The 24,817-nt window shown below is 42.9% G+C and overlaps 1 protein-coding gene across 5 annotated transcripts in view; it reads left to right on the top strand.

Annotated features, from left to right (window-relative positions):
- Positions 1–24,817, top strand: part of LOC124176520 (ankyrin repeat domain-containing protein SOWAHB) — a 143,070-nt gene that overhangs the window by 107,021 nt on the left and 11,232 nt on the right. For 4 of the 5 annotated variants that reach the window (XR_006869401.1, XR_006869400.1, XM_046557920.1 and 1 more), the window contains 3 exons: positions 2,887–2,889; positions 18,591–18,689; positions 19,346–19,351. Coding sequence is in view for 3 of the 5 variants with exons in the window: in XM_046557920.1 (XP_046413876.1) it covers positions 2,887–2,889; positions 18,591–18,689; positions 19,346–19,351 (108 nt within the window). In the remaining 2 variants the exon portion in view is untranslated. The remainder of the gene's footprint in view (positions 1–2,886; positions 2,890–18,590; positions 18,690–19,345; positions 19,352–24,817) is intronic. The other variant, XM_046557918.1, reaches the window with a different exon arrangement.

The following is a 24,817-nucleotide window of genomic DNA, read 5'->3' as shown; positions in this document are numbered from 1 at the left end:
AATAATCGTTGCTGGTAATTATGAAGTCGTAACCATAGACACGTACGGCATTATGTACACATAGGCTAATTAGAGGAACGTGGGATCTGGCAGGGCTTAATTACTCCCAACTTACCCCTCATTATTTTTACGGAAACTCTTCGCTCGCTTTGTCCCCGGGCGCGTTATACCGATAATACCCGCGTTTATCTCGAGTCCGGGATTCCTCAGCTGGATATTAATTTACGATCGCGAAAAGATACACGGGAACCACTTTCCCATCACGTGTGGTTCGAGAGAAATGCACATACACGTACGTACCGCGCACGTATGCGTAAAAGCGATAGAAATCTTCAACTCGAACGACACGCACCATCGGAACCCTCGTACGAGTGAAGAAAATTTTGCCAGATCAAAGGCTCGCACGATCCGCTACTGATTTGTCAGCGCAGCTGCTCCGGGATAACGAGTTACCCGCCATTCTGCCAGCTTCTACATCGTTTCACGAAATTAGTCCACTGCTGTACAAATTTCGTGTCCATATAACCCCCAAATTCTCGTATTACCCTTGTCCAACTGTCCCGGGATGTTGTGCTAATTGTCCTCCTCGGCTACTGATAGTTTAAAACTTGAGTACGTACTTTTTGATACTTGTCTGTTCGTTTTAACCTACTTGAGATAACTGTGATCTATGCACTGGCTACAGGATTCAGTGACTTCCTTTGATTATTCTTCTACAAATACTAGAAACTATTAAGAATAAAGGAGTAAATTACTTGTGTTTAATAAAATCTATTTATATAACTCTAGCATGTCTTACATGTTTTTACATGCGTGTTTTCCGTACACCAAGTATCCGTTTCTATGACGGTCGAGTGAGTCTGCGAATGCGCATGCGCGGTGGAGTTGAAAGTAGTCTGTTCTGTACTGCGCGCATGCGCTGGCGCTAACAAATCTTACGTTACGCGACCCTAACCTCAATATCGTGGTTCGTGAAAAAAAGCGTAACATACTCTTGTTGTAACAAGGACCTTTTCGCCTCACGTATTTTCAATATTCCTATTCGGCTCACCTGCGACTCATATTGCAAGCTTACGCTCAGCCCGAAAAGACTGAGTTTTCCTCCGTGATACACGATATACTATTAACGGCTGAATTACACAAATACTTGATGTGCAGTAAAGTTGATCGAAATGCCTGATTGTCTGTTCAGATTTCACATAAATTGGCCTACGAGTGATCTTTTAGTAATCAAATGTCTCGAGTCAGTGATATTTCCTTCTAACCAAATTCATTCAACAGAATAAAGAAAACTTTCCCCTGTAAAAACTATCTAAATGAATCACAAATTGTCCTAAAAATGGACTAAAATCTTATAATGAAAATCGATGCAACGGGAAAGACAAGGTTCACTCAACCATCAAAGACTCTTGAATTTTTGCAAAAAATGGCAAAAATCGCGGGTTCGATTGAGGATCGAAATGAAAAGGAGGGTTGGACGTACGTGTAGATTGAACCAGTGGGGTTGGAGATTGCTGCAGGAAATCTTGTAGCGTTATAAATTGTACACATGTCTTTGCGTTATGCAGGTTCGTGCAAATGGGCAATCATAGGTGCATAAGCACCTCGTTTCAAAGACCAATGGCGGATCCGGGGGCGGGGGGACGAATGCAGAGGAGGGTCGTACGAGGGTGAGGTTGACGGTGAGGGAGGGAGGGAGGAAGGTGAGGGGTGGTGGACTCACTCAGGTATCTAAAGATCTATCTGAATAATAACGTGTACGACAACATGTCAAATTATACAGAGCGACGGCGGAGAACGAGTCCTCCTTCAGGCGGGCTGGTGCGTGTCAGCGTTCGTCCGTCATTCTACGCGATCGCGTTGTACACGGTACCGCAGACACTGTAACAATAATTTAAGAAGACGCGTGTGTGTGCGAGTGGCCGAACAACCCACGGCATGTGTGTAACATTAGGCGTATAATTATATTCCGTATAAAAATTGTAATATAATAATATCACTATGGCGACATGTGTTCGCGGGAAGTTTGACAACGGTACTTTCGTGTTTCATAATTGCGAGGTAGCTCATTTGTACATCGTAACCATTCATTGTCGGAACATTAGCCCCTGAGGGTCATCAGACGCCTCGATTCACAACTTCGAGAACTCCGATCAACACCGATACGCATACTTTTGAACCACTTAAGGGCAACTACTTTTCTCTACACACGTCTTGACTGACTGGTGACAATTAAATCATAGCTCAGTCGACCCTGTAGGACTATGATGGATCGTTAAACACACTTTTCACTCCATATAGGTTTCCGAGCTGGTCTCCATACGCCGCACGTCCATCTTGGTATATACATTGTGGAAAAACTCTTCTTTCGTTTTTGTAAAAGCTGATCTCGCTTATTGTTCTTGATATCGGTGTTAAATCGTAAACTTTCGTGCTGTCCGAACAGCAGCAAGACGTTCTGGAACAGGTCGATATCGATCTGTAGGTAAAAATCAAACGGGAAAATGCACGATCGACGAGCCTGCTCGGCTGATTTGACTAGTCTTACTATTTTTTCTAAGAACTATATTCGTGTGCAATGAATTTTCCCAGTTAGATGCTCACTGTAGTCACATTTTTACGATAGATACTTTCCATTACCGAATGACAATAGTCTCAAACTACTTGCTCAAGAACAGTCACTGCAAACCAGTTCCACTCAACTGAAATCCTTTTGGAGAAGGACTTCAGTCGTACATTTGGCACCATATAAATCGAAAATAACCAATATGTTGTGAAAAATTACCATTGATGGTTAATAACTTTTTTCAATTATTTGTTTCATGTTGGTTTTCTCGACATCTTTACGAACTGACTTCGTTTTCATGGCCATGGACTGGAATCCAGTATGTAAGTATCAGGAGTCTTATGTTTTACGGATAGATTGTTAGCAATCGTGTGGTTCTAATACGGAATCCATGAAAATACGTATACTACCGTCATATTGAACAAATATTTGATTCCCAAGCATGATACTCACACTTTGCAAAACGCTCTTTAATTGAACATGTTAAAAGTGTGCCGGGAGACACGTACGGGGTGATTACGGTTATTAGACGAGAGAGAAAATGGAGATCCATCGATTGATCGGTCGAATACGCGCGGCCCCCTGTGATCGTAATATTAGCTATTAGTGATACTGCGGTTATACAATATAAGTAATCGAAGCTGAACGTTTAATCCCTGCAGTGCAGTTTTGATCGGGATATTTCGGGCTTAGTTGAACGATTCAATTACCCGGCGGCACAGCCTCTGTGATGTAGCCTTCCTTCCGCCAACCTCATTATACGAATCATCGCGTACAACCGCTCTCTCCCCCCTTCTTTACGGGTACTTCAACCCTCCCTCCGTCGTAGATCACCCGTGGATCCCACGTCTTAAATCAGTTCACCGTTTTTCCCCATAAAACTCGTCTGCAGCAGTGCAATCAAGCAAGTACTTGGCGTAAAAAATGCTCCAAATTCGATCTTATACCTGTTTAAAAGTGACGAAACGCTGGGTACGTTTCAGAAGTACTAACAAAGAGTTCACCCACGTGATCAAACGAGACAAAACCTTGTTCAGGTCTCGCGGATTAAGGTTCAAAAGCAATACCCAGGTCGCAGAATTCAGGGGATCTCGCCGTAGCGCGGTTATTCGAACCATTCCGTGGCCTCGATGGCCTCGTATGGCACAGTCGGCCATCCCTTGGTGACGGCGATGGCCGTGGTCGTTGTCGCGGCTGTGGCTGCGGAAGCGAACGCGTATTCCGGGATAATACGATCCTGGTGATTCACGGGATACGCGGCGCCTGCGGGTAGCGGCTCACCGCACGCCAGATGCCTGCTGCCCACTACTTCACCACCGGGAAACCACCCCTGGACACCCTTCGCCACGGCAAAGGGGCAACCATCATCAGCCACAAAAATCTGTAACGCCTCACCCTTGCGGCCGGAATCCAACCTCTGCACGACGTACTTCAACGTTGACGTTCGACCAATTATTCGATAAATCGCATCCTGTGACATTATTGGAGTTGTGATTCTACGATCAAATCGCAGAGTAGGTACGTGGAAGTTTGAAAGATGCCCGTAGATTCATCGGCTTGCGCTAAACAGTCGAGAATTCTCGAGTTTTCAAACCACAGAACCCCGCGGAATCCTTATGGAAATTGACTTCCGGTCAAGTTGACTGGATTTTCAATATGTTACAGGACATTTAATCATGCAGTGTAGTATAGTTGAACCGTATTGATCTTCTGACATGTTGATGGTTTAGCACTTTCGTGATTTTTTCTCTCGGGTAATATTGATAAGTACTACACCATACTTCTAATTGTAAGTAACGACTAAATTCTTGATGGAAAGAGTTGTAGAAAGTGGAGGATTGTTACTATCACATTAGGAACTGTTCAAACACCATAATAGCGTTTGGTTTCATGAATTCAAAGGTTACAAGTATATCCACACGACATCAGTTGACTTTCCGAAGATTTCCCAATTGGGCATCTGACTTCAAGTGCGATTCGTACATTCAGTACTATAATCCACGCCACGCAATTGTAACCAAATACTTTCTGCAGATTTCAAGTTCATTTCTCTTCAACAAACTCATACCACATTGAATATTAATTTCACTTCACAAGAATAAAGAAATGCTTTTCCATGGTCCCTTCACGATTCGCTGCAGCTTTTACTTTTTCTTGGGTGTTCCATGTCGCCGACATTTTCCCTAATTCTGGTTTCACAATGCGTCGTGTGCGTTCAAGGTATCGCGTATGGGGGTTCCCATAAAAGTTTCCGATGTACGAACTTATTTGTGTAGAGTGTCGGGCATGTGAGACGCCTAGGTGAGTCTATCTTACCGAACGTAAAGTCTACCTGGACGAATTGATATTTGAGTCACGTTACCCGCACCGAGGTAATTGTGTTAAATGAGCTGGTCACGTATGCGCCTCGTTGTTCGGAGGACAATGCCGAACACTACGAGTGGTGGAATGGAAATAATAGAATAAACTCCCTTTCTCTCTTTATCCCTCTCGCCATGTCGTGTCGTACCTCTACGCGATACGTCGGCACTGGCCGAGCTGCTGGTGCCGCTGCAGGTCTCTCGCGAACAAATACGACGTGCGTGATTTTCAATTAGCGCCAGTGCGCCTCGACAGCGAATCTCGGCTGCTAATTCCCCTTCGTGGCTTTACGAAAAGGACACCTGTCCGTTCTCGGTCCGTGACTCGCTTCGGTCACCCGGCGTAATGTCGAGTCATTCATTCGCGATTTGGTAACAAATAAGTCATTCTTTGCTGACACGCTGTATTTTTCAACGCTAGGTGAAATTCAACGAACTCGTTTTATCATTCGTAGTCTTTGTGATAGCGAGGAGATCGAGATGAATGGCAATGATATCCGCACGAGTGATCGTTGAATTATTTAGTATCAGGCCGAAGGGCAAGAAGACCGTTGAGTGTTATCTGCTGCGTCGTCCTCGTGGGAATGACTTCCACTCGAGGCGAACCTTCGACATGGCCCGGGCCGATTTAATTGCCCCAGAAGATGAGGCCGAAAAAATCCTCCATGTAATGACCCCCTTCCTTTCCCATCGATCCCTACCGGATGCCCCAGCTCAGCCCGTTACCTTGAACGATTGTCGATGCACCTTCGTAGGCACGTTACACGCGGTACCTGACGGATACGGATCATCGATCCTCACCAAATTTCGCGCAGATACGAAATCATGGAACGAAGTAAGAAGCAGTCGTCGAAAATGATTTCATCGGAAGTGTAACCATAAATCCAAAACCTTAAACATATTCTTGAAAGGCCAAAGTTAGTTGGGTTGCTATTGCCGATCAGCCTAGGAATTTAGAAAATAAAGATAAGATCGTTTCGGTAACCGATACGTCCGGATTACCGAGCCGTCATTGTCGTGGAGGGTAAATAACGGAAGTACGGAACAAAGTTGGCTAGGCTTGAGGTTAAATGGCGCATGTATAAGCGGGGCATTGTTGGGCCTAACCAGATTACCATTGTTGGGTATGTCGCTAAACGGGCCCACTGATCCATTTATCCTCGATTCTCGTTTAATAAACCATTAAATCCCGGGTAAACGAAAGCGATTACCGTCAGGGACGCCCATTGTGCCAGGGCAGTCTCTGTGTGACAACGATACCTACCAACTCCTCGGTTGGCGTCCCTCCTTCGGTATCTCTTCGGACCTCAGTCGGCTGTCTCTTCCATTGTGCCCACAGGAAAGGCACGCCGGTCGCATTGTCGCCGATTTACGACTACCGTCCAGGCGCCATCCCCCCCTAACGGGGCTGGGGGAGGGAGGTGAAAGGGGCCTCTTTCCCTAATTTTACGGACCCTCCGTGCATGCTTCTTCTCCTCGCCATGGACACAAAGACGAGAAAGTGTGCGAATGTGCTGACAGCCGCATTCACCTACCGCGCCTCACAATCGGGGATGAAACGCACGGACCCGCAGGGCGGTCGTTCCGTCACCGCAAAAACCGGCCGCACTGTTGCCTGGGACCTGTTTCGGATGTAGCAGGGACTTTGCCGTGCTGAAGGAACGCTTCCGAATTATCCAATTTGCGAGGCGCCCCAGCAACGAGAGGACACGCGGAGAGTCGGAGGTAATTGGTGTACAACGTTTCGAATTAGTCCTTATACGCGGCTGCCTCGTACACGAATCCTTTTTCCTTGTGACAGACACGCGAGCTTCGGCCTACACTCATCCTCTCGACTAATTTTCGTCGACAAAGTATTATACACCACAGGCTCTCGGCGGAATCGGCATTAATTCTAATCATGGTAATTACGGGGACCGTGGATATGCGGGACCTTAGATAATCTGTCATCGATTGATTCTAGATAGGCTGACTCTAAATGTTGACGTTATGAAAGAGGAGGGGACATTTTGCAAACATGGTTTCAGATAAGAATGATGGTTATGACTTGGGCTCGTAGCGAAGTTGACCGTTAATTTTTGACAATTTTTAAGTATCCTTGAGTCAAAAATGATTTGTGATTCTTGGATACCTGAAAACAAAACTTAGGAACTTTAGAAAATTGAGAGTTTTGATGACTATTAAGACTGTGAGAATCGTGAAATCGTCTCAGGAGCTTTTTGAACTTGGTAATTGATTTTCCCACACAAGTAATACAGTGGAAATGATTTTACCAAATTTTTGTCCAAATTGACAAAATATGATATTGCATTCAATTTTCTTCACAAAACTGAGTTAACAAAGCAGACACTCGATTACGAGTATAAACTTTTCCGATGCATCGGAGCACTTAAAATTTTACTTATCGACAAATTCGTCAATCTCGATCGCTTACGCTTTGGAAAAGAATTCCGATTCGAGTTGGTGTGTAAGGTATAATCAGAGTGTATGCGTGTTGTGTCGAGCAACAAAGCAAACCCATCCTGAACTCTCCTGCTCGTACATGCCTTACGCAAAACAAATTTTTTCGGTCGTTCCTGAGACGTCGCGGTTTCCCCCCTTTCCCTTTCTTGCCTCTTTCCGTGCCCTCCGAGGGCCTCACCCTCTTTGCGTGGGACAGGCATAAATACGCGAAGAAGACACTCCTGCAGGACGATGAGAGAAAAAAATAAATAAAAATTGGAAAGAAGAAGAAGAAGAAGAAGAAGCTACAAAGGACGGCAAGCGCGCGGTCTCTCCGGGTGATACGATACGATCTTATACGGGATGTGCGGCAGATACAAGAATTTATACTAAACTTCTCTAGGGGGCCCCTCTGCTCTGAGAAAACTGCAACTTATTTTCTTTTTTTTTTTTTGTTTTTTTTTTCATAAATGTCTGTATTTTTAGTTTTATTTGTAACTTGGGTTGGTTTTTTTTCATTTTTTTTTCTCGTTTGTTTTCAATCATTCCTCTTTTTGTTTTTACAACTCCTTTCGATCTATGAATTATTATCGCGGCAAAAATTCACGGGCCCGTCGACTTCACGGGGAACAAATGTCCTGCGATAGCAATATTCATACGTACTTTATTAGCCCTGTAAGACATTAGTTTGAGCATCTTTTAGGAACGGTTAATCTTGCCGATTTAGAGATCTTCTGGATCAAGATACAGTCGTAGGTTGTGCAGTATATTTTACTTTGAGAACAAGAATTATCGTTGAATAGTATTTTAGCCGTTTAATCGAGCTTTCAGATCTGACAGAAAGTTTCGCGCTCAATAACGTTTGCAATTTTGTACTAAATTAACCGTTTGAAATACTTGGGGAATTTTACAGTTCTTTACTCGTTTGAGTAATGAAATCCTGGATTGAAAGCTTGCAATTGTTCTTCTATGACGATTAATAAAATTTTGGAAAAATTGACGGAAGCACTGTAAATATATACTCGCAGCTGATTTTTTCTGGCTTTGAGGTTAATGCACGTTACCGTTTGGCTGAGTCCCGGTTTTTCGTTGTTATTTTTTTTAATGTCCGCGTAAGCACAATTTGCAAGCTTTACCATTTTTCAAAGTTTTCTTGAAAAAGTTATATCGTTTTAAGAAAAAAAAAGAAAAAAAAATTAAAGGTTCGGTATCCCGTCAATGGAAGTAGAAGAAAGATGTGAAAATGAAGAAATTACAGCAAAATTGCAAGTGTTCAAAGCTGTCGACCAGTGAATGTACATAAATCCAGATTTGTAGAAAATGAAACGCGACAACAATTGCTGACATTGTTGAAACAGCGTGCATTCAAATAATCTCAAAATTGAAACGCAACTGATATATCGGAGGATAATAAAAATTCACGTCATTGACGATCAACCATTTTATCGTCTTCGAATCATTCGTACGTGATCGAAGCTAGCGGGTTAATCCATCTCGGGCAATTAAACAACTGCAGACCTTTGTTAATCGGCTTTAATCGCGGTTAATTATACAGCCGCCGAAGAGCACGGCTAGAAAAAGTATCAGAATATCCATCGGAGGTAACGACACCTGCCACTAATTACCTCGTTTCAGCCCGCAGCTCCCGCATGTGACGGTCTAAGCCTCCGGTAGACACGAAGATGCACCCATAACACCGCAGACTTGCTACCCCAGCTCGCATAGCTGCTATAAATTCAGCGGAGGACTCGCCAATTCCTCGAGTCCGCAGTGTGGGTGTGTGTTCAGAGTACCTCCTCGTCCCTAGTTTCAATTTCGTAATGCCAATCCAATCATGTAAATCAGGGGAACATTATTAGTGGTGGCAATTGAGACCCGCCGTCTCTCTCTATCATTCCACCCACCCCCTTTTCTCTCTCTCTCTCTCACTCTCTCTTTCGGAGTGGGCACAGAGTGACGCCCGACTAATCCTAGGTTTACCTAATCGTCCTCCTGCTGCTCCTCGCCCTCGTCCTCCCCACGCCCCCAACCTCCGGGGCGCTGGAAAGCGGCTTATAGTTTCACCCCTTCATCCCTCGCCGGCTCCGGCCGGATTCGAAACTGAGCTTCTACCACGGTACCGAGGATGGGATCCCCTGTGCGGACCAGGGAAAACCCCCGATCGGCCGGGTCTTGGTCTCCCCTGATATTCCACGACGGGTTCGTATAACTTCTAGGGAATTTTCTTGCTGGTTAGAATTTATACGGCTGGGTGTACCTACTTCCCTCGATCTCTTGTTCGAGTTCCGGCTAATTGTAAGACCTGGCTAATCCGTCGTGATGCGAATTACGCAGAGAAATCCGTTTTCCACTTCTAAACTTTACTACTTGCGCGCTTGATCTTCCTTTCTGGACCTTATACTACGCTAAATCCAACCCTTGCGTTGTAGGTCAACTGTACCGCCTGACTTTCTCGAGCTAAAGTCAATGAGACGAGATACGCTAAACAATGTATTCGAGACCCAAAAAGGTACAAAAATCGCGATCAGCTGTTGAGGCAGAACATTGTGCGTCTACTGTTGAAAGACGGAATCTTTAGCTATGGTCACGTGAGGGATAAATACACTTCCACGTCTCGTCTATCACTGTCCATCAAATCCTGGTTCCGACAACCAACTTGGACTGAATGCTGTAACGATTTTCGGCGAATATCCCGTGAGTCGTATCATAGTTTCAATTCTTCACTTCATTGGCACATTTAATATGGCAATGAATATCTGGTATACCTTTCCGCAAAATAGTCGAATTCGTCACAGTACATTTTCTAACAATTGTAACGTGCGCGCGGTTGGGGGTTATTAAAGTGGCGAACCGTCGCATCGAGTTTGCAACAGGTAAAAAACAAAGACCGCAATTTATCGGTGAGTGCGAAGTGTGGGAGCGGAGCAAGCACGGTTTAATAGGCATTTTGCGGTTGGTTTTTGAGGTCGATTGTGCGGGACTGGAGCATAACAGATTGGCGGTTCGCAGTAGCTGAAAAAGGCAACAAAACCCCTCGTAGCGGGTACCTCTATTATACGTTTTCTACACAGATGAATAAATGAAGAGGATTTGAACGGTCATAGCCGAAGCCGGTGTACTCAACGCTAGGATTTAGATGCGGCGGTGCTGCGCAGTCTGGTTAAACGATGATCATCCGGTCGCTAAATTGCACTCCGTTCGGCTAATGGCCGTTACTAATGCGCCCATCGGTAATGGTGGTTGTCCAGTAGCCACCGGGACTTTGTCTATCCTGATGGCAATGCCTTGTCGCGTCTCGACTCAGTGCGGAAACCACCTGCGAGTTTCTCTGCTCCGTGGGCCCTTCTCCTTCGGAAGCACTTTGTAAGGCCGACACTCACCTGCTTGAGAAGTTGTTTGAATCCGTACTGCACGGCATTGCGTTGCAACAGCTATCGCTTTGCGAAGAGTCACGAAAACCGCCAACCACTGCCATCAACGTCGCTCTTCCTGCGACGAACCACCTGACGTACTACTTGCAGGAAATGTCGACAAGTTTGTTCCATTACGGAAATATATCTTTGTCTCTCGAGTCATTCTTTCGAAACGCTCGTTAATGCTTGCAGATTAGTCAGTCGTATAGTGGCTTTCCGGAACTTGGTTCGACGTTACATAAACCGGTGGAAGTTGCATGTCTGTTCGATCTTCTTTTGGCTCGGGTAATAGGCTTCGGAAAGTTTCATGTTTAGAATTCAAAATCCATGTCCATGGATAGGTTATTTTCGTTGTTTATATTATTCCGCGATTAGTACAGAAGTTCATATCAAGTTCTACGTATATGATTACAGTGTCGTGTGCACAAGTGGAATTTCCATACAAATGAAAAACTAAATCATCTGCTACGTAACGGACTAAATTTCAGCGTTTTTCAAATTAATTTTAGTTCGTTGATCAACGGAAGTTTGTTAAAATTGTACACAAGTTAACAACTTACTACTTCCTTGACAAAATGACTCGGTTGTCGCGTGGTTATTGAGATTATATTTAGTTTGAATTGAATCATCAGCCACTTTAGCACTTCGAAAAAGAAGCCGTTTTCTCACGATCGAAGGATATTTCAACGAAACGTTGTCTACCGAAGATACTTCACCATTTGTCAAATTGTTTACGAGTTTAAAAAAAAAAAAATATGAGATTTCAGTTGAAATGTATACACGTATCGGAGAGAAATGATCGAATCTAGTATCCTGATAAAATTTAGCAATAGAAATCAACTGATATTCAGCTGAAAACTGATGGATTGTTCATTCTCGCGTGATTCTCTTCGCTTGCTAATAACGAAGAAACTAAAATATCTCTCAAACGGCTTTAAGCTCAATATATTCTGAATATCGGTTTCCCTAGCCTGAGAAATTTGACTTATTCTTTCAAAAATAATGATACCAAGTTGACCGACGCATTCGGTCCCATTACCTAGCTGTGCAATTTGCATCGAGAAAATTTTCATCAGAATGTTTCCGCCATCGATGAAACCAAGCGCATACCCCATACAGGATAATTTTTATCGCGACAGGATCGCAATGGTCGAAGCGAGGCGAAGGCGTGACGGTTCGCCTCCACGTCAGACAAATACCAAGCGAATCCGCATATTACGCGGGCATCCTCTAGTGGCGGGTGCTTCTGCCGTTGTGGGATCGCGATCAGGAGGAGCAACAACAGCGTCGGTGGTAACCTGGCGTTGAAAATTATTCAATTTGAATACAGACGGCAAAGTCCGGGCTGTTGTTGATACCGGTGGCAGTTGCAGCTATCCGTACACCGCGAAATTTGCAACCGTGCACCGATCCTGTCGGATAACATTGTACGAACCCCCGATCGATCAATGCGATCTTGTGTAATTTGATGTACGGCTACGCCGCTGCTTCCCTCCGACACCGAGTTCACTCTACCGTGTAACTGCGTATTGCAGCGTGCCTAAAACATGGCTCCTCCTGACCCAACGAAGGCGGGGCCATTGCTGGTTTTATACCATTCAGAAATTGCGAAAAAAGATGGTAGGAACAATTACGCGGGGAAAACGCAGCAGCGTGAACATTTTTGAAGTTATGTACGGGAGGGTCTGAAGTCCGAGACACCGCTACACTGAAATTCGTCAGAAATACGATTAAAATATGTCTTGCGAATCGTTTTCCGACCTCAAACATGCATCTCCGACAACGAAGGTATCCCAGGTCGATCTCTCCGATTTGATTTCTGTTGTAATATGTTACAGCAGACTAAAAACTAAGCGAATTTTTTCTCAGACAGTCGCACTAATTGCCCACTAAAACCTCGCGGTTACGGTCTTTTTTTTTTTTTTTTTTTGTTTTTTCAACATTATTACTTTTACAATAAAATATATACCGAGAATGTGTTCGAAAGACGTGTCTCTTGAATGCGGAGTTGAGGTGAAAATCTGAAAAAATTCGTCAACACGCTAAATAAAAGGAACACCCTAGTGTCGCTTAACTTTTAGTCTACTGTAAAAATACCACAAAAGCAGTCACATAGGAGAGATCGACGATACTTGTAAGTCAAATAATGCGTATTTCACGATTTTTACGCAGCAAATAATGGGTCGTGGGACATCGTTCAGTCATCATTCAAACTCGACGACATTTCGGACATGTATATAGCAGATAATTCTTATCTAGTAAAAAGTTGCTCGGCTAAATTGAAATAAATCATCCTCAATGTTCTACTAAAAATTTTCCGATAACCATATCATATTTTACTCTTTCGGTAACTTGGATTCATTTGAACATTCGTCTCTCTGGAGTATTCATGAATCGAATTTGTTTCAATGCTCGTATTTTTGAACATTTGGAAATTCGGCTATTGGAAGTTTTGACCGATTAAAGTTCGGACTGTTTCGGATAATTTCATGCGCAGATCCGTAATTGTCGTTAAAAATTCTAAACTATTGGGAATTTCACGTGAATTTGATCGCTCGCCATTTCTGCTTCAAGCACCAATAGTATCGTTAATAATGGAGAGACGAGGATAGGACATGCTAATAACACAGACCGCGTCTCGTATTCCGCATCCTGCATCCCGCATCCTGCGTCAAGGTACTCAGGAATAATTTGCACCGCACAGCTAGGCGTGGGCGTTGACAATATTTCATTGTCAGACAGCAGTGGTTGCTAATTTCCACGACAAAGTACCGCGAGATCTTCGATGGGGAAGGTCTCGGAAGCCGAGGAGGTAGAAAACGCGGCTACGGAAACCTCGGTAACGATCGATGCGTAATGCCGTTGAATTTCTGACGTTGACTTCAGTCCTCCTTCACCGCGGATTCGATCTCCGCTCGATTACGCGACGATTCGATCTCGTTCGATCCGTCGATCGATTCCCAAAGACGAGCAGTGTCTCGCAACACCGACTCGACGGAGTCGGACTGACTAATCAACGATTGAAGACACGCGCCGCCGCACGCGCCTTCCAAGACGACGGACAACGTCTCTAGATTTGACATCGCGGCGCCTGACTGGGCCTGACGGGGCCTGACAGCGACGTACGCGACGCGTGACCGGAGGCTGGTCGTGCCTCCTGTGCCGACGTCCTTCCTCCGGGCCCTCAAGAAGAGACGAGGAAGGCACGCGCCACTCTCTCCAACTTCTTGGAATAATTGCGATTGAATCGCCGGCCAATACGTGCGGACGATGCCGTACGACCAACGATCGCCTCTTCCTACGACACAAAGAACACGGTGAAGTAGGTACGGCTGTCTTTTACAGAAATGTCAAATCTGACTTCATGGAACCACGAACCGTGGTGTCGATTTTATCTTGAATTAACGCGCGGATACGAATCGTCGAAGAAAGCGTTGCAAATGCAAAACGTCAGAAATCAAGATCGGTGTCATGTTTTAGATATCCGATTACTGATCGTAGAAGCGGTCACCGAAGCAAAAAGAACATCAATTTTTCGCTGCGCACGACGGGCCGTCCGATACTTACGTAATGTGGAAGATTCTGGCATTTCCCGATATTTTAAATCGAATTCGCCGAAAGTTGGTCGAATTTTGAAAAGTAACGAGTGCTACAACTGCATGCGAAATTTCAACAAATTCCGAAAATCTAGAATCAAGAGCACCTAACTCAGACTTGAATCACGAATTGTTCTTATGTTGCATCTGGTACCAGGAATGTAATGATAATAACAAGAATAAGAAGAAGAAGAATCGGTGTAGCAATGCTTACACTTTTAAAAGTGGCGATATTGAAACGGACTAAAATTAGCCTGGTCGAACTACTATAGAACAATTTTTGTGGTCAACTCGGAAATTCAGCATCGGGTAGCGAGTGATGGATTTTCATAAAATTATAGTCCATTGAAGAATACACTTAAACACTCATCATCAGTCATTGTTCTCCACTTCGTACACGTACAAGTTGATATGAAGTAACTGTACCAGGTATTGACACATTTAGACTCGATTATTGATCCTTTTATTTCCCAAAATTACCTAATTAACGGGACAAATTGTAAATTTTTCGACGACTGTAAACCTATTGCTAGAGAGTTAGACACCGCAATTTTTTTTTTGGTAATTTCATGACTAAGGATCAAACAGATACAACGAAAAAAGAAGGTCTACAACTGGTACACTTGCCTTATAAATATAAATATAAATAGCCGGTCACTTTCGTACCGCAATAACTCGAAGCTATACCGTAATCAGCGAGCACTCGAGCTTTCCGATCATTACGCGTCCTATTACAGCATCTCGGTGGCGATCCAGCGTTGTTTTCCGCCGCTCGAGCGGTTCGCTCGCTTACCGATTCCCGTGCCCCGACGAAGAATCCAAGGCGGATCGGCATCTCTTGGATTCGTCGGAGGAAATACCGCTTCGGGAATATTCGACGGAGCAACGCAGCGTATATGCCGCGCAAAGGTCGCGGGGCTGCCGAGCGGCGGCTCCCGGTTTCGAAAAGACTCGGTACCCGCGCCCTGGGAGAATAAAGTATCGGTCCAAATCGGGGCCCGGGGGCCCGCCGCAACTCGCCGGGAGGATCAGAACGAACCACTAAATATTGTGTTAGCGGTGGAGAATACAGCCCCGGGACACGTGTAGCGAACCGTAGGCCGGATTCCGCACGGGCAGATCGGCCCGCCGATTATACGCTAATTCAACGCAAATTCCTCCTCCGAGATATCTATATCGCTCGCATACATCTCCAGCTCTCGCTTAATCAGCGCCGACCGCCGCAAGACGACCGTTCCTGGATGCCTCCGTGCACGCGGGGTGCTGCCGACTTCCTCCCTTATATTCTCTCGTACTTATTTCCCGGGGTGATCAGCTGGGACGCATACCGGGACTGCCGAATACTCGAAGACGTGGTATTCACAAATTAAGGGAACGCCTCGATGCAGCTGCTCTGTAACGATTTTCGTAAGGTTCTCTCTCCATCTATCCTCGCATTGCGGACCTCTTGACTTTATTTCGACTCGCGATGCGAATTTTTTTATTTATTTTTTTTTTTTTCTCCTTTCTCCTTCAGAAGGAAACGGTCGAGCGAAATTTAATTGGCCGCGTCAATTTTGCGTTACGTATTTTCAAATTATTCGTCGGATTTCCCGCGACTTACCGGAAGCTTCGTCGGGAATTTAGGTTATTGACGCTAATACCGAGTTTCAATGATTCGTTTACGAGGAGTAAATGAAACCCGGTTATATATAAGGTATTTGACAGCACGACGTGATGAAATCGTGACTAAATATTACATATATTTCGTACCTCGTCGCAGGCGTAGAACTGATGTGATTTCAAATGTATTTTGTTAATTTCAAATAGAATCTACTAGTTACAGGTATTTTGTTGAAAATGAAAATTAATGTATGTGTATATAATAGGGTGTTTCGGAAATAAAATTAATTTGCGATTTTCCACCATGGCAACCCGTGAAAACTTTGGTCAGGTTAAAAAAAAGACTCTGTGAAAAAATGAGCATTTTACGTTATGCGAAAGATCGCACTCAGTTCATTTTTCACTTGTTTACGTTTTGAATTTTTGAAATATCATGAATAAATTTTTATACATATGTTAAGGTGTGTCAAAAAAGTGAAGTAATTTGTTAAATGTCCTCAAATAATTTTTCACCTGAAATAACATTTGCACGAGTAGTTTTATCATAAAATGATAAGAGATAATTTTTATAGAGCGTTCAATTTTCTACGAAAATGTGTCTGTGAATTTTCCATACGACGCATCGCTAGCTAGTTGTAAAGGAAGATGCTAAAACAATTTTTCAGTGAAAATGAGAAACAAGCAGAATATAAGCGCAAGAAACCTTACGCTCCTTATGAACCAGTATCTACGTTTCATCTGTCTCAGAAAATTGGAGCATTGTATAATTAATTGACAGGAAGTGTTCACTTTTGAAATCCGGAATAATTTTCGTACGAAACGATTTAATGTAGCAAGAATTCACTCGGATTCCGTCACCGATTCCATTGTACGATTCTAATTCTTGATTTGTCAATATTTGTATAAAAACGTTATTCAAGTTGCAGAGTCATTCTTTAATCCAAAAAACCTTAAAAAATACTTTCAAATAGTCTTAAACCTCCGTTAATGTCACTGATTTTTTTATCACCGGTCTACAAAATCAGGATTTTACGCAAGAAGGTAGTTCATTACAGCTTTACTAAATCTGTATCTTCTCAATAACTGAAAATCAGTTAATAAAGGAGTTTCGTAATTTTAATAAAAAAACGAAGAAGTATCTAATCAACACTAATAACGTATTATCAATAGATGAATTCCCGCAATAATACAATAAACTCGAAGGAGTACCAATGAACTCTGAAAAAAATGTACCCGAAGGAAAAACAAATCCGGAAACATTTCTACAGTCGATTCCGTCTCGCCCCGATACGACAACGAACATGCCCGAGTAATTCCATAATAATGTTCGAAATTTTTCCGGTTTAATTACGTCAATTCGACTAACCACGCAATCAATTCCTTATAATTGCAATTTTCGTTCCTCCAAACTCCCGCGACTACTTTGTCATACGTATGTATGCAAAACGTGGATGCAAGTGTACGGTGCACGTCTTGCACCGTCATCGGGTAGACGGATGCAAACGTGTTCCGGATTACGAGAGGACGGCGAATTAGCGCCGGCATCATATCTTCATAAAACGCCCTGGTTATTATTCGCCCGACCGCGCAAAGGCCGTTAATTTGTCGAGAGACTCTCCTCTCTTTGTCGCAAAAGACACCCACGCACGCCGATCGTCTCGCTCTCCTCCACCCTCCTCTGCACCCTGCAAACACTGGTTGCCGGGATGTCCGTCCTCGGTGATTAGGCTCGTCGCCTCGTTAGGACGCCAGTTTTTCCAACCGCTAATGAGACACGGAGCAGTCCTGCAGTCCGGTCCGCGATGCTGACATGACGTATCTATCTTCCTATATTCCTTTTTCTCGCATACATGCGTCATACGTTATGTATGTACATACCTGTATACGCGTTACACGTTTATGGAAATTTCTTAATCGAGTCGAACGTATTTTGCTTTATTTTTCCGTTGCAATTTTTTCAGATCTTAGTTATACTGGATAAGACGATGTCTATTTTCACAGATCTTAAACGCTGAGAAGATTTTCATTCGTTACAGTAACTAGAAAAATTCAGTAAAACAGGTATCGTTGAAAAAACTGTTTGAATATCGTTGGAATTACGAAAAACGAGGTACGCCTAACCATTTTTACATGGATGTTAACAAGAAAACAAATATATATATTTATATATTTCTATTCGAATCGACGCAAGTCTTCTATTCTTCGATTACATCGGGTAAAAAAAAAAAGAGTACTTCATTCGTTACAAAATCTGGCAAATTATTGATACGGCCACAAAACATCCTCGACTAGTAAAAATTGCGGATTAAAAGGAAAATCGCTATCCGTCGCGGATGTCCTCGATAACTTAATTCGCGAATATTCCGTGCGTGTTTCTGAAAATACGCTACAGCTGCTCAAGGCGTGTCTTTACCGTGCGGTTACACCGCAGGCGTCGTTTATGTTCTACCTCGGCGATGACGGAGGCGTCGGAGGCGTCGGGACGCTGCAGAAACAGACTCGAGTCACCGCATTCCGTCCCTTGCGACGAAACCACCGCGCGAATTTTCTTCGTTCACACCACGATTCGGTGATACGACGACGTTTCATCGGAGTTCTATTATTGTTACAGACTGCGTTGCACTGGGGTGCGAAACACGGGAACGAGGACATCGTTAAACTCATCGCCGGTACCTACAAGGACTACATCAAGAGTGTCAACGAGACCACGGTGAGCTTCGATTGGAATTTGTTTCGTTGTTTATTTCTTTCTCTAATTTTTGACGTTTTTTTTATTGTTTATTATACGTAGATATATATCAGGGCTGTTCATAAGACGGCCTTTGTTTTAGATTTCGCGCTTCTTCGAGATTTTTTGTACTTTTTTACTAAAAAGTAGCTCACGCTTGGCGAAAAAAGTAAAAAGCAGTGAAATATTTTAATATTTAATTGTTGAAAAAATTAGTCTTTACGAAATTTAGCATAGATTTTTTCACACTAAAAAGAATCTCACGCATGTCAGGTTTGACAGAAACTTTTGTTTCGTAATACAAAACAATAACCATCGAAGGATTTAAGGATATCTCAATTTTGAAATTCCCGAAAATAGTCTTTTTTCGAAATTTCAACGTCTTCGAGGCACTGGTAAAAAAAATTTTTCAGCCCAGCCTTTTCGCGTGTGCTATTTTTTAGTGAAAAAGTACAGGAATCTCGGATAAGAGGGAATTTAAAAAAAAGGCCTTCATCCGGACCGTCCTAGTATACATGTATACATATTACAATTTACCTGATTTCTGTGTTTTTTTTTTTTTTTTTATGTTTCATCCGTCGCTCCAATCTCCCGCTCATCGTCCACGAATATCGAATCAATTGATGATCTTGTTGCAGAATGGGGTAAGTCTGTCAAACACAAGTTTGAATCAAATAGTATTATTTTTTATGAAACATAGTATCGATTCTTCGAAAACATTATCGATGATTATTCAAAATCGTTGGAATTTAAATGGTGTTGTACGATAATTAAAATATGACGATTTTCTTATTTTTAACCACTATAATCGATCTAGTAATGCAAATTTTGGAAGTCTGGCCTTGGAATCGTTATCCGTGACCCCAAAAAAACCTCCACCTACCAATTTCTACCAAAATCGGAATATTTTTAGACTTTTCTCCACCATATTGAATTGCTATATTGGATTTCGCAATCTGACTTTAGATTTGCGATCAGCCCACCAACAAACAGACGAGTACTAATTTTCATTTTATCTAAATTTTTTTAGTATTTTTTTTTTTTTGCAACTTATTGAATACGCCAAATTTAAATTTTGCAAATTGGACCTTAGATTCCCCAAAAAACCTCACGGTATCAATTTTCATTCAAATCTATTTATCCATTCTCAAGATACCATAATTTTCATTTGATTTTTTGAAACTTTCGTATCGAAATAATTGAAAATGTACCGAACCGATCAAAGCGAAAATCTAATCAGTTCGAAGTTTGTAAAAACCAGTAGACCAAAATCATTGAAATCCTGTAACTCGTTTCTCGAGACATCGTGGGACAAAAAATTTGACAGCACATCTGAAAATGATCGGAGGCGATTGTCCAAGCTTAAAAACGCGGAAATCCGGTGAAAACTAAACTTTCAATTCTCGGCGTGATTGCCTACAATAACTGGTTTTTTTTTTTTCGTTTTTTTTTCTTTTCTACGAAAATGAGGAAAACGGGAAGTCGAAAACGCATCGAGACGTTAATTCCCCGATTGAAATCCTACCGTCGGTTCACCACGGTTACCACGCAGGGCACGCGGTGCACGATTCTCGGGGGCGTCGCGACGTCGTCGTCCCGAGAGTCTGGGGGGCGGCGGCCGGCTGATAGGATCAGACGTGTGTGGTCCCCGGCTTTACTCTTTATAGGACTTATATAAGGCTCGGCTCGTTAGCGGCGCGCGACAAACAGGGCATCTGCCGAAGCCCGAAGCCCGGAGCCCGGAGCTTCGGGGCCCGAGGAAATTCTCCGGCTCGCTTTTGCCGCCCTTGTCCGACTCGGCGTTTGTCTTCCTCCTGTCTTCGCTCTCCGGCTAATTCGAATCGAGAGACGAGCAGCCCCGCCGCCTCGTCTGTTTCCCGTTGTAGGTAATCCGAGTCGGGCTGTCGTCACCTCGGTGCCAACTCCGACGGATGAAACACCCCCCCTCTTCCCTACCTCAGCCACCAATCATTATTCTTACACACATTTTCACACCTGTGAGATTCTTCCGTCACACCTCGACGTCTTTCCTGTCTTACTCCAACTTCCGACGATCTTGGACTCTCACTTTTTCGGAGCTTTTGCGAAGGGGTGAAAAAGCTTGAGCAAAAATTTACACCGTGATTACATGTTTTATGATTACTCAAATTTTATATAGTGATGACGAGAAATTACCTCGACCAGATGATTTGTCACGATTTTTTTTAAATTTCGTTACTATAACCGATGATTACTTGTGCAGATTTTTTATTATTTTTTTTTTTTTCCATTTTTGATATAACAAATTATTTCCAATGATATTGACGCGATAATCGTTTGAGCGAAACACCCCTTGGATTTTGTCTCGAGTTAGGAAAGTTTTCTTTACTCAAAACGCGTACATGTGAAGCTTCTTGACGTTTCAGGATATTTCCACGACGTATAATAATCGAAGTTTACGACCGTGCATACATTGTTACAAAGATTCTTTCATCTATGTATATAATTTCTTAACCCATTGAAGCGTCTAAAACTTGCTCAAAGTAGGATTTTGATTGTGAATCGAGTGGTTGAATAGGTTGAATTTTACCATAATAAATAAAGAACTTCGCTTAGGGAGCCACAATTAAATGAAGAGGAGAATTGGCAAAGGCTTTGAGTGGTTTTTCTACGATTCTCCTCTTCAAATATACATCTGCCATACATATATAATAATTCCTAATAAATGTAATCGACAGTCACAGCTGGTTAACGATTTAGAGAGTTTTCGCTCGCTTTGAAAGGCATCGGAATAAATTCGCAAGACGACGGTTGTTATCGTAAAACGTGTAAAATTGTACTTCAAACGAGCACTGACGAAAAGAAAAAGAAGAATCAACTTTTATTTTATAAAGAATCGTGTCAATTCAGAGATTTGAATCAAATCTACCTCCACACCTGCCGATTCTCGATAATAATAACGCGATATACGTGACAGTAAATACGAATCGGTGTAAAATTAATTCACCGCGTACGCCCGAAGCCAGAAGGCGCGGAATTTTTAAGCCTTGTGAAACACGTCTTTATTGCAACGCGTTTTGTGGTATCTCAACGATGGTCAGCTGGCGCGCTACAAACCATGGAATATACCGGAATCCGAAAAGAAAACCGGACGACGAGAGGGAAAAAAACCATGAAGATGAAAGAGAGAAAGAAAAAATAAAAGAAAAAACGTACAAAAGTAAATAACGCACACAGGGAAAACGTCCAGAGGGAAGGAAAGGCCTTTTGATAATGGCCGCTCTGGCGCGCAGATCTCTGATCTCTCGGCGGTGATAAGAGAACCTCGTGCATGCGGCTAGAGTCCGGCATTATTTATCCCTCCGGCCTAGCCGGCCGCTTCAACTCGACGTACTCGTAAACCTTGCCACGTGTATTTTTCTCGTCGTAATATCATCCGCGGAATTAATCCTCCTCTGGACAGCATAGAGTTTTTCCCAACGATTTCTACTAATTAACTGGTGAAGAATTTCGCAATGCGAACTATTGGAACATCGATTAGACACCTGATACCGATTGCCTGAATTTTTTGGAAATATTCGACAAGCCTTAACTGGGGAAAAAAGTGCCCAGTCGAAGATTAGTCGAAGAAGTGAGAATAAAAAAGATATATTTTACAGCAGTATTATTTGATAGTGAGAATAGTTTGTACCTATTTTTTAAATTTGAGACAATTTCAACCGATTAACCCTCAGGAGTCGAAGATCAAACTCGTCCTGCGTAATAATTTACAAACGGTATACTTTAAAAATTTAAGAACTTCCAAAATAAGCTTTGTAAAAACTGACTTTTTAAATTCTCACAGTGACTTTGTAATCGTACTGATTTCACTCGATGTAATCACTCGATACAGTTCCCTTTCGATCTGGAGGGACATCTTTTCACGATAATTGAATCTGCCATTTGTTTCGAACCGTATTCAGCCATTAATGAACCCGCTTAAGTTGTTCCGCAAGAATCGTAGGTTCTATTGTCGCGAATAAATCGCTATTTCTAAGGATGACAAATTCGTTGCGGATGATCTTCTTTGCCCTTATTTTATCCACCCTCTCCGGGGATCCCGGTATCCTTTATACGGTCGTCGATCTCCGATCTTCGAGACGAACGTCGATTGCCTTCGCGTCTTTCTTTCATTCCTTCAGCGAGGCTGCACTTATCGCTCATCGGCAACTCTTTGTAATCGCGACAAAAACAACGAGATCCGACAAGGCGCTCGTGTGGCGCTCGCGTAAAATATACGGTGCCAGTATTTTATGCACTTGCACCATACGCAGCGACTCGGCTCGACTTTCTCGAGAAAAAGAGATGAGGATATCAAAGAACGGGGAAACTTCTTCGAGCTGCGCACGCTTCGTTCGCGTTGTTTGAAAATTTCTGACAAAATTCGTAATCGCGAGGATGCCGGAAAAATATGAACAAGCTAGAAATAATAATAAGTAGAATAAAGATAACGAGAAAATGTTTCGACAAAATTCAGCTGCTTTTTTTTTCTTTCGAAGCCGCAAGTCATTTTTCTACTGATAAATGAAATGGTGAGATTCGTCGAACTGTTCGGTTAAAAGAAAAATGATAGAACCAAAAGCGATGACTGGACGGAATTTTATCGAAATAATCTCTTCTTAATAATTAAGACAATTTCTTAAGAAGCGAAAACTTAATTTATAGAATTTAAAAATGTAGAATGCCAAAATATAGAATCGTCAGAATTCGTCTCTGTAATATAAAATTGTTTACAGATTCTAGATATTACCATTCTATATTTTGAATTTATCACACTTGAATTTTCTACATCTTAATAACTCTACGAATCAAACTTTCACGTATTTGAAAATTCGGTATTTCGATCCTTCTATCAATCCGGCATTCTAGTCTTTCACCCCCACCCCGTCACCAGTTTAACCACAATAATCCTTACAGGATCGCCTCAAAAAATACTCAAATACTAGAAATAGATTATCAATTTACAAAATGCAACATCGCATTTATACCTGCGTAATTTCCTCATCCAAGTATGTATTTATTTATTAATATTCAATAATTTCCGTGAGCATACAACGTTTGTCAATCAGATCCACAAACCTTACCGTAACAATTTTCCCCATGTGTGTCGTAGATGAAAGGGGTTTCATTTAACAAGCGAAAGTGAGGACGTGGAGTAAAAGTCGGTAGGTTTTATACCTAAAGGGGGGCGAGGTTACACAGATATAGGTAATAGAAACGCGAAAGAGACGGGATGATTTAGCGGCTCGTAAAACCTGGAAGATATTATAGAGAAATATATTAAAATTGAAAAATCCAGAAAGCCGCGTCGTGGCCGCGCGTACGTATAACCTATACCTATATACGTTACTGTATATAACATAAGAGCGAGGTAGAAAAAGCTGTGTGAAAGAGAACCGCGCAGGGTGCCGCTGCGCTGCCGTGGCTGTGATATACGCCCGTCGAGATATTGGTGGCCGGTCGGCAGCTGTCCTATTTTCGCACCCCCGTGCCACTTGCCCCGTTGCTACTGCTGCTGCTGCTGCTGCTGCTGCTGCACCAGATTCGCGCGAGAATATTCCCTCCCCCCTCCTCCACCTCCCCTTTTACCCCCTACTTTAGAACGCAGACAATGCTATACTTTAAAATATTGTCAAAAGTATAAAAAGATATATGAAACCCCGCGAGGGTGGGGGTGGGGGTGGGGGTGGGGGTGGGGTGGCCCTATACGCGTTCGACTCTCGCTCGCCAACCCCCGGGGGTGTTTCCACTTGCCACTTGTCGCAGGCGCACGTGTCGCCGGTATTGGACTCGGAAAAGGATACGCGTGTGCACCCCTTTTTCACCCCATCCCCACCCCCCGACAACGCCGGGATGACGGTCTTATTATTATACCCCATAGCGCAACGAGGCCCGATGTTATATATATACATATATATATATATATATATAGATACTCGTTGACTTTAAAATTGACTAAATTTCACGGCTTTGAAAAACCCCTGTAAGTGTCTTATACTTTCGAAACCGGGACCCTTCCGCAGTTGCATTGGTATAAAAAAAAAAAAAAAGAAATGGACGTAAAAAATTACCGTTACTTATGCGACTGCAAC

This window comes from Neodiprion fabricii, chromosome 2, assembly GCF_021155785.1.
Source record: "Neodiprion fabricii isolate iyNeoFabr1 chromosome 2, iyNeoFabr1.1, whole genome shotgun sequence".
NCBI classification, from domain to species: Eukaryota; Metazoa; Arthropoda; class Insecta; order Hymenoptera; family Diprionidae; genus Neodiprion; species Neodiprion fabricii.
This window is presented reverse-complemented; position numbering and strand designations above follow the sequence as displayed.